The sequence below is a fragment of the Coccinella septempunctata genome, chromosome 1 (assembly GCF_907165205.1).
Source record: "Coccinella septempunctata chromosome 1, icCocSept1.1, whole genome shotgun sequence".
NCBI lineage: Eukaryota > Metazoa > Arthropoda > Insecta > Coleoptera > Coccinellidae > Coccinella > Coccinella septempunctata.
The window spans coordinates 51,888,537-51,904,061 of record NC_058189.1 but is presented as its reverse complement, the minus strand read 5'-3'; the positions used below and the strand labels follow the sequence as shown (position 1 = coordinate 51,904,061).

At 33.6% G+C, this 15,525-nt stretch overlaps 1 protein-coding gene and 1 long non-coding RNA gene across 2 annotated transcripts in view; one reads left to right on the top strand and one right to left on the bottom strand.

Moving 5' to 3' along the window:
• Positions 1-15,525, bottom strand: part of LOC123311892 (mucin-5AC-like) — a 55,722-nt gene that overhangs the window by 8,030 nt on the left and 32,167 nt on the right. The window contains exons 2-14 of the mRNA XM_044896011.1: positions 14,521-14,581; positions 10,995-11,177; positions 8,859-9,118; positions 6,217-6,341; positions 6,000-6,129; positions 5,757-5,942; positions 5,015-5,277; positions 3,866-4,015; positions 3,322-3,485; positions 2,234-2,353; positions 1,926-2,128; positions 1,510-1,612; positions 511-655 (exon numbers count right to left, since the gene is read on the bottom strand). Coding sequence (XP_044751946.1) covers positions 511-655; positions 1,510-1,612; positions 1,926-2,128; positions 2,234-2,353; positions 3,322-3,485; positions 3,866-4,015; positions 5,015-5,277; positions 5,757-5,942; positions 6,000-6,129; positions 6,217-6,341; positions 8,859-9,118; positions 10,995-11,177; positions 14,521-14,581 — 2,093 coding nt within the window. The remainder of the gene's footprint in view (positions 1-510; positions 656-1,509; positions 1,613-1,925; positions 2,129-2,233; positions 2,354-3,321; positions 3,486-3,865; positions 4,016-5,014; positions 5,278-5,756; positions 5,943-5,999; positions 6,130-6,216; positions 6,342-8,858; positions 9,119-10,994; positions 11,178-14,520; positions 14,582-15,525) is intronic.
• LOC123311901 lies at positions 12,956-15,092 on the top strand. The gene is made up of 2 exons (XR_006537555.1): positions 12,956-13,216; positions 14,911-15,092. It is a non-coding gene; the product is annotated as an uncharacterized LOC123311901 (long non-coding RNA).

Below are 15,525 nucleotides of genomic sequence, written 5' to 3'. Positions count from 1 at the left end.
TTCGAATCATCTGAACTATGCCTTAAGATACAGTGGAGTCTACGCGCGATGTCGCGCGACCATATGAACATTTGTATATGACTCCTCTGAATCTTGAGTCGCGCGGTTTGTGAATCGCGCGTTTACGCATTATCATCTGAACTAAGCCCACTAAATACACTGAGGCCTAGTTCAAAGGATCGCGCGACTCCGGCAACCGTTTACGCGTAATTAATTACGCGCGACCATATCAACGGTTGACCGAGTTCAACACAATCTTGCACTGTGTATGGATCCAATCACAGGTTGTTGCGCGTTCATTTGAACTAGTCCTCAGTAGTTATTTTGAAAGTTTTCAACTAAGCATGATCTAGCATTTCAGGTGGGCCATTTTTTATTATCAGTCGCTTTCCCATGAAAACGTCCTCTGGCGTAACCAAAGGGCCTCGCGAAATGTATCTTGCCCACATCAAATTAAGGTCTTGCGCCGCCACTGCCGATTATTAAACTTTGTAATCATATCAGACTCACTTGCTAGTTCCTGAAGTATTTTTGTTGTTTCTGCTAGTCAGGAACTTTTCTACTATAGATTTAGTTCTAGTAGAAGGTGTAGTGGCGCCTTCTTTCACCTCGTCGTGACCAATATTGAGCTGCTTCTCTAATTCCTCTATACCGCCTAGAAAAGTGTTGTTTGTTAGAACTGCTTCTCCGGAGAATATATTGAGTGATTGTGGAGACCGCATAAAATTCTGTTCTGATCAGTGAATTAGTTAGACATTCCAGTAATGGTTTGGATTTACTGCTGTGTATGTACAGGCATCTAAGCTTTTACAATTTCATTTTAGCTATAGGGATAGAAGCTCCTTCTCCTTATTTCTAATAAGTTATAGAATAGATACAGCTGCTACGGTAAAATACGTCTGATTCGAATTTTCAGTCGGAAGCACTCAGAATATCATTATTCCATGAAATTATGATCAACGTATGTACAGGGCAGTTCACAATTAGGTAAGTCCCGTAAGTGCGTAAACCTTTTGCATTATGAAATGAAAGAATATTGGGATTCTTGGACTAATTTTCTTTATTGTTCTTCAATACAACGCCGACGTTTCGAAACGACTTGTTTCTTTTTCAAGGCTAAAAATTTAAACACATTAAAATTTTCATTCTTTCATTTCATCTAACTAAATGGACGATAACCTTTTGCATTATGTTCCTTATATCATCAAGTTTTTTCTGAGATGAGCCTCATTTTGTAAGGAATTGATGAGAAAATTTGCATTTTCCAAAAAAGAGTGATTTTTCGTTATGTCCAAGAAAAGATAACAACTAGGCAACAAGTTTTTCAGATTATTGAGGAAATATCAGTGAAGATAAAAGGTCGTTGATCGGGCAATCAAAGTTTTGTGAAACCCGCTGATAATTTTTCACATTGTAGACGTTGCTAGATTGAACATAATACTAGTTCAATTGTGATTGTTCAAGAAGTATTTGAATATACAGAATTTGATGTCATATATTAGAACTTACCTGCTTTTTTTATGAGGTCCAAAAGTTCTTTAATCACCCTTGGATCTTCCTCAGAATCTGATTTTCCATCATTTATTTCCTCATCTTCGTACTCATATTCATCCTGAAAGGGAAGAGCAACGGAAAACATTAGGTTAAGGAGCACAACTAACAGAAGATGCTATTGTCATAGTGTAGCGGTTAATTAATTTAGTAAAAACACTGTTATTCAGATCTAATTTAATTATTAATTTTCAATCATCAATTCAATATTCAATAGTTTTCTTTCAGTTTTTCCCCATCTTACTACCGTAGTGTGTTACAGCAGGATTAACTTTAAATCTTTGTAGTATCATTAATTTTTTAAAATTAAGGCACAATTTACGGAATCAAAGATCGGTGACCTGTGATAAAAATAACATGCTTACTGTACTTACATCGTACTCTTCTTCAGTAGTGGTAGTTGTCCTAGCTGTTGTTCTTCTAGTTGCTGCTGTCGTTGAAATTCTTTCTGTCGTTGTCTTCACAGTTTCCACGTTCTTTTTACCTTCCGTCGTACTTGTCGTCTTCGAGAGCTTCTTGTTGCACAACACATTTTGCGAATAATCGCAAGAATCTGCAGCTTTGTTGAAGAATAGTCCTGAAAATAGTCCATAATGTTGGTATAACGTAGACACATTCGATAAAACTATCGTGGTATAAGTAACAGAATAATTATAGATGTAAATATCTAGTATTCACTCACCAGCTGGACAAGTGAACTGATGAGCTACTATTCCCAGTTCCCCTGGACCACTGAGACACCAGAAATATTTCTTACAGTCCTTGGGATGCGGGAAGAAGCCCTCATCTTCACATTTGAATGCTGCTTATAATAAAATAGAAAGTGATAATGAATTTTGAACACAATGAGGAAAAACTTCCTGGATTTTTAAATATTTGGTGTATTCTCAATTATTTTGCTTGAATATGGTAAAGTAATCGATGTAAGATATGTTACAATAGTTCTACTTTTTACTCTTTAAACCCAATCAAATGGTTTTCGAAGGTTCGAGATAAAACAAATTCTGAAGTCATAAATAGATATAATTCAAGAAAGCTCTGAAAATAATGCATGAATGCTCATCAGGATGAGTACTTGAAAACGAAAAATAAAAATGGGTATTTAAAATTTAAAGCGTTTCGTTTCTATTGCACAAGTTGGCAACAACGACTGGAATATGTGTTGATAATAAAGGACAACAAATACACTATCTTGATGAGATAGACAAAGATGGTTGTCTACGAAGTCTGCGACGAACGAGGAAGGTAGTAAAATTTTATGGTATTTTTATGGCCGGTTGCTCTTGAGGCTCGCCATTGAGTACGCTCCTGATGATGGCTGAATCAGCAGCTGTTATTTCATAAACAAGTCATTGTTCTTTTCATTTTCTAGTAGGCGCTGTTGCCAAATCGTAAACTAGAAATGAAGCTATTTAAATTTTAAAATCCCATATTTGAAGAATGATTTTGAATAGTTTCCGCTGTGCATTCGAAAAATTCATGAATGAAACTCATAATTATTCAGTTTAAACTTGCATATTATCCTGTGATAACCCAAAATGAGGAGAATTCCCCATTGCTATATCTAATACAACTTTGTAGAAATTGATCGATGGAGTATTGAAAAAATTACCATCAACAGAACACTTCTAATTCGAATATTATAGCAACAATTAGATCATGTCTTGTTTCTTTTCAACATAATATAGATATGAATAAATGCATAAAAATTAACAGGATCGAATTCTTTCCATATGGGTTGATCAAATGTAAATGGCATATGCTACTCACCTCCTCCTTGATCTGGTGTTGATGGTGGTTCAGGAGTGGTGTAAGCAGGCGTGATCACCTTGAGACTGCTATAGGTTGAGGTTTCCGCTTTCTTCGCTTCATTTCTCCTGGATTTAGACTTGCTGTCTGAGTCAGACACTCTGTTGTTGGCCTTCGATTTGAGCCTGAAAGAATAAAATAACATTGCATGCATAATTTTCACACATATCACTCATTTTCTGCAGTAAATATAATGCACAAAGGGACTTTTTTTACTCTCAGCTCTAATTATTAATATGCACTTATCTGATAAAGAAACTAGTTGTTTATACATTTCGAACACACAATTCGAAGAGAAAATTAATTTTCTGCATTCTCGATACTGATATCAGATTACATTTCGAAAGCAATCTAAGGTTGATTTGAGAAAACTGGCAAAATAGTCGTTTATAGAATAATTAATGAATATCTTCGAGGGGACATTCTAATTGTTTCTATAACCACAAAATATCGACCAAGCTCTGTGAAACAATGTGATTATCATAGTAGTCGGAAAAATTCTTACCTATTCCTTCTTCGTGAACTGTTCGATTTTTGAGCTACTTCAGACTTTTCTGTTGAAGGTTCTTCTGTCGTCGTTTTCTGCCTATTTCTTAGTCTACTCTTCGATTTTGTTGGCTTAGATGGGGGTGAAATGAGATTTTCATCTGTCAACCTTGAAATGAAAATAAAAATTTAATTGATTTGTACCCCTGCTAATTGTGGGAATTGCACAGGGTGTGCAAAATTGGTGAAACATGAAATACAACTTTTTAACCCAACGAAATAGAGGAAAATGAATGTCACATTACGGTCATCTTTTTCGAGAAACTTATAATGTCATCAACTGCATTCCTCTATTTTCTTTCGTTTTCCAGTTATAGGCCAAAACTGAAATTTGGGCGATTTCAACTTTGGTCATTATCTCCGTTTCTGTTTGTGATAGAATGTTGAAATATAGGGGCACTTTTTTGGTAGCAATCCAGTGGCGTACTATGATTTCTTTTAAAAGATTTATTTGCTGAGCTATAATAACATAAAGTTGTGTATTTTTATAACAAATCTGAGGACGATATATGATGTATGATATATTTCTGAAACGGGAAAAAAATATCGATTCTTTCTAAGTCATTTTAAAATACTGTTTTCATAATAAAAAACAAAATTTTATGTTATAGCTCAGCAAATAAACCTGTTGAAAAAATCATAGTACGCCACTGGATTGCTATAAAAAAAATGTCTCTATAATGTTTCCATTTCAACATCCCATCGGAAACGGAGATGATGACCAAAGTTGAAATCGCCCAAATTTCAATTTTGGCCTGTAACTCGAAAACAAAAGAAGAAAGGAATGCAATTGATGGCATTATTAGTTTCTTGAAAAAAGACGACCGTAATGTGCCATTCATCCTCCTCTATCGCTTCATTTTAAAAAGTTGTAGTTCAGGTATCACCAATTTTGCTCACCCTGAACTAGTACCTGTACACTCCTGATCTTAGGAATTAAAGTATGATACATAGTGCTCTAAAATTTGGATATATTTTTTTTAGGTGGAAATGAAATATGATCAATGCAAAGAGAACTTTTATATCGTCGAGTCAACAGTGTGGACTAAAATTTTTTCTCAATGAAATACTTCCAGGTATCAATATTCCTATGGCATTTAGAACTTACCCTGAGGCAGAAATAAGGGCTTCTTTAGCGGCTTCAATCAGCGGATATGGTTTACCATGGCAGCTTCCCCTGAAATCATCGTTGTCGATGGCCCAAAACATAATTCCACCCAAACCATTCTCAGCAACATATTCAGCCTTCCTTCTAGCTATATTCTCATCATCGTACCCAACCCATTGATTTTCCTTGTAAGCGTATGGACCCATCGCTTTATCGTTAGGTTGAACAACAGTCCATCCGTTGGATTTGACATTTTCACAGATCTGCGAAAACATGCCTTTCACTATGAATCGGTGAATCACTGTACGACAACAGACTAATAATGAATAGAATGTATCGATTATTTCAAGACCGCCGATGTGACATGATTTAAAAACCGTACTTGGGTGTAACTTTTTATGTATTTTCTACTGCGAAACTCTATTCATCTGAGATTACACAGGTTATGTTCAAATTGAAGCAATAAATCTAGAAAAATGCAAAATGATTCAAAAATCATCAGGAAATGCTATAATATAAGTCATTCAACTATAATTGCAGAGATATTGAAAAAAAAATGGTTTTTCCTAAAAAGGACCTGTAATGTATCCTCTGGTTTGAAAATTTTCATTTCATCACTCCAGCTTAGCTATGCAATGTATGCTCAAAGTCATTGCAATAGGTTTTCAAATTTATTATTACTTTTGGCAGTATTGATCCATCAAAATTCGATCATTAAAAATATTTTCGATGAGTTTCTTACTTCGTAGTAGGCCAAGTAACCATTCTCTCTCGTAGCTTCACCCATTTCTCCAGGACCATCCGCAGGATCTCCGATGGCGTTTGCATCAGGATTAAAAAGGGTGTATGATCTTCCGTATGTTGGAACACCCATCACCAACTTATTCGGATCTGCACCCATTTCGAGGTAGTGTTTGATTGTGTAGTCCTAGAAAAGGAATCAAGTAAAATAAAAATCTAGTTTTGTTTTCTATTTTTTTCTCACGATATTTAGCTCAGCATCATAATCGTATTCGGTGGCTTCCCTCAGAGGGTAAAGGGGTGCATGGTGGTTGACAGCAGGCTCGAAGGCAGAATGATAATCGTAACTCAAGATATTCATCCAGTCCAAGTATCTGTGGAAGTTGAAATGCATGCTCAACATTTGCATATTTTCGAGAATTATCTATGAGTGAGTGATACAACCATATTCTTCTACTTACTTCGTCAATTTAGGTATATCGTATCCTTTATTGATATACTCAATACCTGCTGGTACAGCCATGGTTAGAAGCAATCTTGTTCTTCCAGTCTTTTCTGATTCTCTCTCGAACTCCTCACGCAATTCCTGCAGAAAATATTGAGATCTTCAAATGTTCCTTACAAGTACGAGGATGTATTGATATCTAGTTAGCCTAGACCAGTTCCATGCATAACAAAAATACCGTCGAATTGGGCTAAAAGCTAAAACGGATATCTAAAGCACTGAATATTTCATACGAACGCGTTCATCATAATAAAGTTCACGTCAATTTGGACATGAGAAAAATTGCTGGAAAATGGATCCCCAAATGTTTGAATGTTGACCAAAAGCGTGCAAGGGTAGAAGTATCGCGTTCGATCTGTGCTCGATTTGAAAACGATGTAGACTTCTTGAACCGAATTGTTACTATGGATGAGACTTGGATACATTTCTACGATCCAGAAACGAAGCAACAATCGATGGAATGGCGGCACTCTGTTTCTCCAAGACCTGAGAAATTTCGTGTTCAAAAATCTGCTGTAAAAGTTTTTGCAGGACAACGCCCCCGCACATAAATCTCATATTGCCATGCAAAAAATTTATGATTTAGTGTTTGAATTACTAGAACACCCCTCTTATTCACTAGATTTTGCTCCATCCGACTATCATCTCTTTCCTCAACTGAAAAAAAGTTTAAAAGGTTGTACATTTTCTTCCAACGTGGAGGTTATAAGAGCTGTGGAGGTCTGGTTTGCAGAGCAAGAAGAAACATTTTTTTTTGAAGCTCTACCGACGTTGCAGGTTCGCTGTGAAAAATTTATCCATTTAAGAGGAGAATAATATGTTGAGTAATGAAATATTTTGACATTGAAAGTTTGTTTGGTTCTATAGAAGGCTAAGAATTTTTCAATATATCCTCGTTTATTTTTCAGAAGAGATATTATCGATATGTTCATCAGGAATACAATAATAAGTTGGAAAAATGTGTTTGAGGCGAACATATACGGTGTCTCAGGCACTACATGACTTTCATTTTACTTTTTTATAAAGTAGATATATGTATAATGACGAGTTAGGAATTTTCATTTTTTTTCTACGACATCCTCTGCTAAGATATGTGCCTCCAAATGGTATCCCAATAATTCAGTTTTTTTGTGATAACTTCCGAACGACGTTTTTGAGTTTGAGTCAATACAAAATGCTCCGAATCTATCTTTGGAAGTATTTTGACAAAGGAACAAAGAGAAAACTCTCGAAAAAATGAGAGCAAATAAAAGATAGAAAAAAGACATTCCTTCCATCAAAACTGTCATGAAATTAAGTCACATTAACATCAAGACCGTAAGCCTCATTGTTGATATGTTGATAATTGAATAAGAATCAATTGCGCAGAAAGACTTGTTTGAAAAAGTGAAATCGTGTAAGAAAGAAAATAAAATCACTCATTGCACGAAACTTAGGAATGTCAGTACAAATAAAAAGGATTTCAAGGCAGAATTCGATACATTTTTCGATTTCGGTGATGGAAATTGACATCCAATTTCATAGACAATTTTACAATGCCAATAATTTTAAAGCTTGTTTCAGTCCTACAAAAAAAAATAAATTAGGAAACTTCAAAATTAAAAAAAAATTTGGAAATTTGAGCACTGATTATGAAAAAACATGGTATGATCGATCAAATTCATCATTGGACTGATAACCAGTCTCTGTATTCTGAAAGAATTTACTTGTACTATTGCTATCTGCAAAGAAAATAACCCTGAAATATTTTTTATGGGAAATAAACCTCATCCAATCCGACATAGTGAGAGGACTATTATCCAGAACCTTCTTCAAAAATGGTCAAAACAAATAAGTAATGGGATAAACAACCGTCTAATAAGCAATTCGTGGTTGTTCGGTTAGTTTGATTAAAAAAATCCTCTTACTCTCACAATTCTCATAAATCCTGAAAAAAATTCATGTTGATTTCACCAAACACTTAAAAAGTCGAAAACATTCAAAATAAAGTCATAGCATGCAACGTAGAAGTGATCTTAGGCATGTGAGAATAGAAGTACTTCCCTGTTCATGAATATTATGAACATTAGCTCTACTATTCGGTTTCTGGGAGTAATTGATACCTTGTTTAATGATAGCAGAATAACACTTGGTATAGAGGACTAGGTTCGAGTATATAGAAACTTTTCCTACAACGTTCAATATTCATGAAAAAACAATGCCTCATTGCTATTGTCTAGATAATGACGGTAGAAATTTGATAATTCGAAGTATATTGACGTGAGTGTTAAATGAGGAAGAAAATGGATTGTTAAATTTACTTTCACCTGAATCCCACAGATATCTGACATTAGGAACTGTGAACAATGAGATTTTTATAACTTTTTTAACATTTCAACGAATTGATATTAGTCTATCTTTATAAATCTGACCATATTATTTTGTTCAATGGATATTCAGTTTCGCAAAATGATGTTGTTAGTTCACAGGTCTTGAATATCTTAACGCGATAAAGGGTGTCTAGACCAAAACACGACAACTTTTATGGTCACATTCTCCTCCAAACTTCATGTTCCCAGAGGCAACAAAATTGTCTCCATAATGAAATGGATCACCCACCTGGACTAATTTGGCATAATTCTCTCTATCCCTCGCTTTTCCACCTTCTCTAAATGCGGGATACTCCCAATCCAGATCTAAACCATCGAAGTTGTTCTGTCGCAGGAATTTAATCGAGTTTTTCACTAGTTGCTTCCTTCTATCGGCACTTGCAACCATCGGAGAGAAACGAGATGATGCTTCATTCCAACCCCCAATTGCGAGCAAAGTTTTCAAGTCTTTATTGTAAGTTTTCAATCCCGTAAATTTTGCGTAACCACCTGTAATAAAATTATTCGATATTGAATCAACACTCAGGACCATTGAAATGGAATTAGTAGCCATTTTGACATTATAAGAGCACTCTTTAGCAAAACAACCCAAAATTTTCACACAATTATTAGGTTTAGTCGATAAAAGGTGAAATTTCATAATTAAATTGATAAAGATAGAAAACTATAATTTTCACTGAAAACAATCTGATTCATTTCGGGTATTTCGATTCTGACTCTAGCTTGAAAAAATGATTTCGTCAGGCACATTTGGTAGAAATTTTTTTCATTGAAACAATATTGAACACTTATTTTTCCCTGAAGGCTTCTGAAATTATTTTATTGAACAAAATAGAACAAGTATCTTCCCGGATTAAAAAACTAGAAAAATTGTTGAATTTGTTATTGCATCTAGCTAAAGATGTAATTTTTTTCATAGGAAGGAATATTTTCCTCACCTCACAGTTTGAAAATTTTCCGAATACGTTATCGAATATTTTCTTCTGCCTTTATTGTTTCAGGTTAAGATCTCATGGCCGAAATCTTTACGGTTGGAGTATTTTTCCTCCAAATACTTCTTTATTCCTAGCATAGATAATTTCATAAACATTTAACTGTGCATAGGTATATCTATTGATGGGTTTGCGCGTAAATTGCAGAGATTTGAGTGATATGTCCTCAGGAAGTCTATCATTAGAAAGGTGCGTTTATTCCAGAATGACACAACGATTGTGAATTAGAGCACACAGAATCAAATGAACTTATGGAACACTTTGAATTGCATAATGAAGAAACTATTTTACTGTACTAAGTTCAGTCTCTGTGTGTACTTGCATAATTGCATCTCAGGCATTCGCGATATTACTTGAATAAACACATTTTGTTCAATTATTAGATTTAGTGAGTTTTGGATTAGGATATCGTTTTTATGAATATATATCAATGTTTAATATCGCTCTAGTCATTAGGAAGAAAATCTTATTCTTAGTGAAGGTTAAGGAATAATGAATCCTAATACTACGACGATTAGTGTTCCTTATATTTTGTTATTTTATCATATTGTTTGCCTAAGGAAAGTGTAGATAAACATCTTAAGTACATATTCCTATGGAAAGTAACACCCTTTATGTATTTTAACTACACAGGGTGATTTTTGAGATCCAAGAAACAGTTTTTACTTTACCATTTTTTCCGAATCAGCTCAGTTCGAAAGATACAGGTTGTTGAAAAACCATAAAAAATGTTTTTAGTTCTCACAAACGGTTTTTTGGAATAAGGTGAATTTCGGAATATAGTTTTTCATTTATCTGATGAATCTTTTTCGAACACAATATATCACCCACGACTTTCAGTTTTTTCATTATGAGTATTACGTACCATAAAAATACCAAAAATTCAAAGAATCCAACTCTTGAAACTAAGTTGGACGTCATCTTATGAATATCTGAACGTTTTGTAAAATAAAAGTACACTTTATATTTTCTCGTATATTTAATGCGCCGTTTTCGAGTAATTTGATGTTCAAAAATAAAAAATATAGATGTGTGAAATTTGAATAATTGGGTATTTTGTCTTTTTAAAAGATCCACAGATGTGTAATGTCAAAGATTTAGCTAGTTGTTCTGAGCTAATTTTGTTTTTCCAGGGGTGGTACAGCTCTTTATGAAAATTTAAAATGGCTTTATCCTTTTATCAGGGCGGAACTGGAAAAAATGGTATAGGAAAAAAGTGTTTCTTTTGACCTCAAGAATCTACTGTTAAAATATTTTTATGAGTTAAAGACTCATCCTTCATATATATAGAATTTATTGCACCTGTAATTATAATAATTTGACAAACGATTCCTTCACTTGAAGTTATTGATATTATGGAATATTCTACTCACCTTTCTCTATATCCTGGTATTTATCGAAAGGTTTCAATGTGTTCTCCTTGGTGAATCCTCCAAATGCGTATATAAGATGGGTACAAAGGTACGGATTTATATTTTGGGGACTGAATTTAGCAGTACCAGGACGATAAACTGACCAGTTCGTATAATAACAAACCACTCGTATTTCCTTTGAGCCTGTGAAATGAGTTTAATAATAATTAATTATCCAGGTTTACAATTCGAAACATGAATATGATATATAAACGTTTTCGTTGACTCATTTTTCATAATAACGATCAGAGCAGCGAACAAAATAATAATGATGCATGGTCTGCCACTGAAGATTCCAGCTTTGCAATATTCAGATTGAATTGAAATCATGACTATTTTTCTCAAATTTTTTAATACCGAAAAGATAAAGTAGCACTCGGAATTTTTCCTCGAATTCACAGTAAAGTTATTGTTAGTGAGCAGCTGTCAAATGTACAAAGTCCTCCTGACCAGCCTACTCGATATTTTATAGTATTCTTCCTAAAACGGAATATTATCTGTTAATACATTTGACACATTTGAATTTTGTTTTCTACAATTTTAAAAGGCAGTAACTTTAAGGTGAAGGGGCTAGGCAAAAAATCAATTATCGAAATTAAGAGCACATTATTTCAATTAATAACTATCTCGTTCGTTGTGAATCGTTCAATCCAAAAATAAGTGATATCCGGAATATCTTTTTTTTCTCATACTATGTGTAAATGAATGTGATTCCTTGTCAAAAACTGGTGTGGGTCTTTCATAAAATATTTTTGAGCAGCCCCTGCTCCCCCTGCCAGAAATGTACAGAAATGAAATGGAATAGACATTATATGGGAGCGAGAAGGCAATTAAAAAAATTTGGGGGTGTTTCCCTATAATTTCATATAATTCCTCCTATTCATATTACACCATTGAAAACTAATATTTTATAGCTTGGCTCATTTTGAACAAATAAGGTGATTACTTGCTGAAAGTAACGGTTTTTGAGAAAACAAATCAAAGGAAAAAGAGGAACTTGAGCGTATAGGCTGGAATTATCTTCGAACTTAAATTTACGCAGTAGAAGTATATTATGCTTATATTATAGAGGAACATTACCAAAATTTTTTTTGATTGCCTGCTCGATTACATAAAATGTTTTTTTCATTTACACCCTGTATAGGTTTCATATGGTGATAGAAGTAAACAATGAGTTTCTATGCCATATCGAAACATTTGTTTTAGTTTCCCGCTTTTTCTTATACTATTTGTAAAATACCACGCAGTGGAAAAATCTTATGTCGTTAGATTATCACAGAGGGCGTTATTAGAATTTTTTCAATCTCTCGTTATGAAAGGACCGGTTAATAAAACTCCATAGACAACTTTTTTCAGATATAGTTTTGAGAACGCCAAAAACAAAAAAAGAAGTTGCTCTTATTCCAATGTCTCTCGATATATTTACGACATGATAATTTCATTCCATAATGTTGGAATCAACTGCATTTCACGTTGTATAATCATACGATGTTGCAGAATACAAGTATAATAATCTTCGGGAATTGACTAGCCTACATATTATTCTCGTGCTTCATCAACTCCTTCCGCTGTAAGTTGCATAAACATTCACATCAACATTTCATCGTCCTGATGTCATTGAATAAAGTACCAATATGAAGAGGAAATCCACGACAGCTGGTCGTTCTGAAATATATCTCAAGACCGTTGTTTAGGTATTTTTGCATAACAAATGTTTGTTAAGGACAAAATTAATACACTTTGATTGCGGATTATTTTCATCCTTATTCTGATCTCAAAAGGATCAAAGTTTGTCGCTGATTATAATTTTATAATTTTCCTGTATTATTATGATAACTACCAGTTGAGAATATTCTCAAGTAGTTGCTTCATAGACATGACCTTAACTCAAATTCTTAAGTGTTGGTCGACAAAAACAAAACGTAGAATTAGTATTGACAGCTTTATTGTGAACGCACTCTTGAAATTTCAATAAAACTTGAATCCAGAGGACGCCAATTATGTTTTAAATAGCGGGGGTGTAGTGAAGCAATTTTATTTTATAAATTTGAAGCAGTGCCATACAGTTCTGATTATCTATGTAGATGGAAAGATAATATTCTATTTTCAGGAGAACCTCTTTCCTCTGAGTGTTTTTTTTAAATTTTGGTGCTATTCCTTTATAACTGCAGGGGGTACAAAAGGTAACCCTTAAAATTCTTCTTATTCATATTATATCTACCATTGTTAATTTTTCAAAGCTTGATGCATTTTGAATAATTAAAAATTTTTGTAACTTCTTTCTGAAAGTTAACAGTTTCAGAAAAAAAACAATATACAGGGTGTCCGCGCCATGGGTCAACGGTCGATTACTCTAATTCTATTAACTTTACAAAAAAGAGTTTCAAATAAAACTATTCTCTTTTTAAGTAGAGCATCTTCTGAAATTATTTAGAACTAAACAAATTGTTTCGTTTCTTCTGCACAGCTATCAATTTCGTTATTTTAAATGGATCACCCTATATATTTTTACATTTTTGACGCCCTTGTTATTTGAATATAAGTTTGATAACACAACTATGTCTGAATTCTCAACGATTATCAAGGAATTTGACTTTTTATTAATATTTTAACAGTTTGAGGTACTTCCATAAAGGACTATAGATCCGTTCCTATTCTATGTAATTGATTCGAATTTGGACTGTATCTAGTCAAAAATGAAACACTAAAAATTTTCTTTGGGAATAACCATATTATATACAGGGTCCACGAAAACGTAGATCCATTATCAAAACAGAAATCCATCAAAATATTCATTTTTTTGAAGGGCAACCCATTTTTTTTCTGTTCGATATTTATAACAACTAAAAGCGATCAAAAAAATGTTGAAATAATGAACAGAAAAAAATATGGGTTGCCATTTGAAAAAATGTAGATTTTGATAAATTTCTGTTTCCCTGTATTTAATATGGTTATTCACAAAAAAAATTTTTAGTGTATCATTTATTGACTAGACACAGTCCAAATTTGAATCAATTACATAAAATAGGGAGAGAGCTATAGTATAGTCCTCTATGTAAGTACCTCAAATTGTCAAAATATTAATAAAAAGTTCAAATTTATTGAAAACCGTTGAGAATTCAGACAAAGTTGTGTCATCAAATTCATATTCAATTTCAACAAGGAATTTAAAAATGTAAAATTATATAGGGTATTCCATTTAAAATAACGAAGTTGATAGCTGTGCAGAAGAAACGAAACACTTTGTATAGTTCTTAATAATTTTAGGAGATGCTCTACTTAAAAAGAGAAAAGTTTTATTTCAAACTCTTTTTTGTAAAGTTAATAGAATTAGAGTATTCGACCACTGTCCCATGGCGCGGACACCCTGTATCAACAGGTACGTAGTGTGAATCGTATAGGCTGGACTTTCCAATCAATAAAGTAAAATAATTAGTTTTTTCCAACCGAAGAGCGAATTCGTTAGAAAAATCGAATGTTTACTTACTTGCAAATGTGATGCATATCGTTAGTCCAAATATGAGGAACAGCCATTGGAAATCCCTCGTCTGAAAAAGAGAAAAAACAAATGAAAGCATTTCATAAAGAACCTGTGTTATATGTTCGGCCTTGGTTATTGGCACATATACAACTTCTCGAATAGATTTTACGTTTATCATATTTCTCACACATTTAATTATTGAAAAATTTTCATGACCAGTTAATTCATGTAAAAACGAATAATACGAATTGAATGGAATGGCACAGAAAAAAATGCAAGAGGTCATTCGGGTGAATTGTTACCAGCTATAATTACCCAGATCCAATTACACTCTACGGGATCGGTTTCAAAAACAAAGGGGATATGGATATCGGATAACAATTTTGCATCTTTTAGGTGATGTAATCCCTAAGAGAACAATGGAATAGTACTAATAGGAGTTTAACGAGGATCCTTTAGTGCAACAGTAAATGGTAGTGGTTTTGAAACCGACTAACCTCCTCTAGATTCCACAAAGAAAACATTTATTCATTCTTGTTATGTGAGTGACATTAAAAAAACTATGGCGTCTTCGAGTAGACTATTTTTTTCTTCGCAAATACCTAACCTAACCCAACCTAACCACCTCTAGATTCCACAAAGAAAACATTTATTCATTCTTGTAAAGTGAGTGACATTAAAAAACTGAGGCGTTTTCGAGTAGACTATTTTTTTCTTCGCAAATACCTAACCTAACCTAACCTCCTCTAGATTCCACAAAGAAAACATTTATTCATTCTTGTAAAGTGAGTGACATTAAAAAACTGGGGCGTTTTCGAGTAGACTTTTTTTTCTTCGCAATTACGAAGGTCACTAACAAACACATCTACAAATGTACTGAAAAACAGTCATATGAATCAAGGACTCTATTAGACAAAATGAATCTGATGGAAAGGGTTATTGTTTCTAGTAGAAGAGTTGGCAATAATGTTAAGAATCCATTTGTTTCCACATCAATCAGACCAATATTCC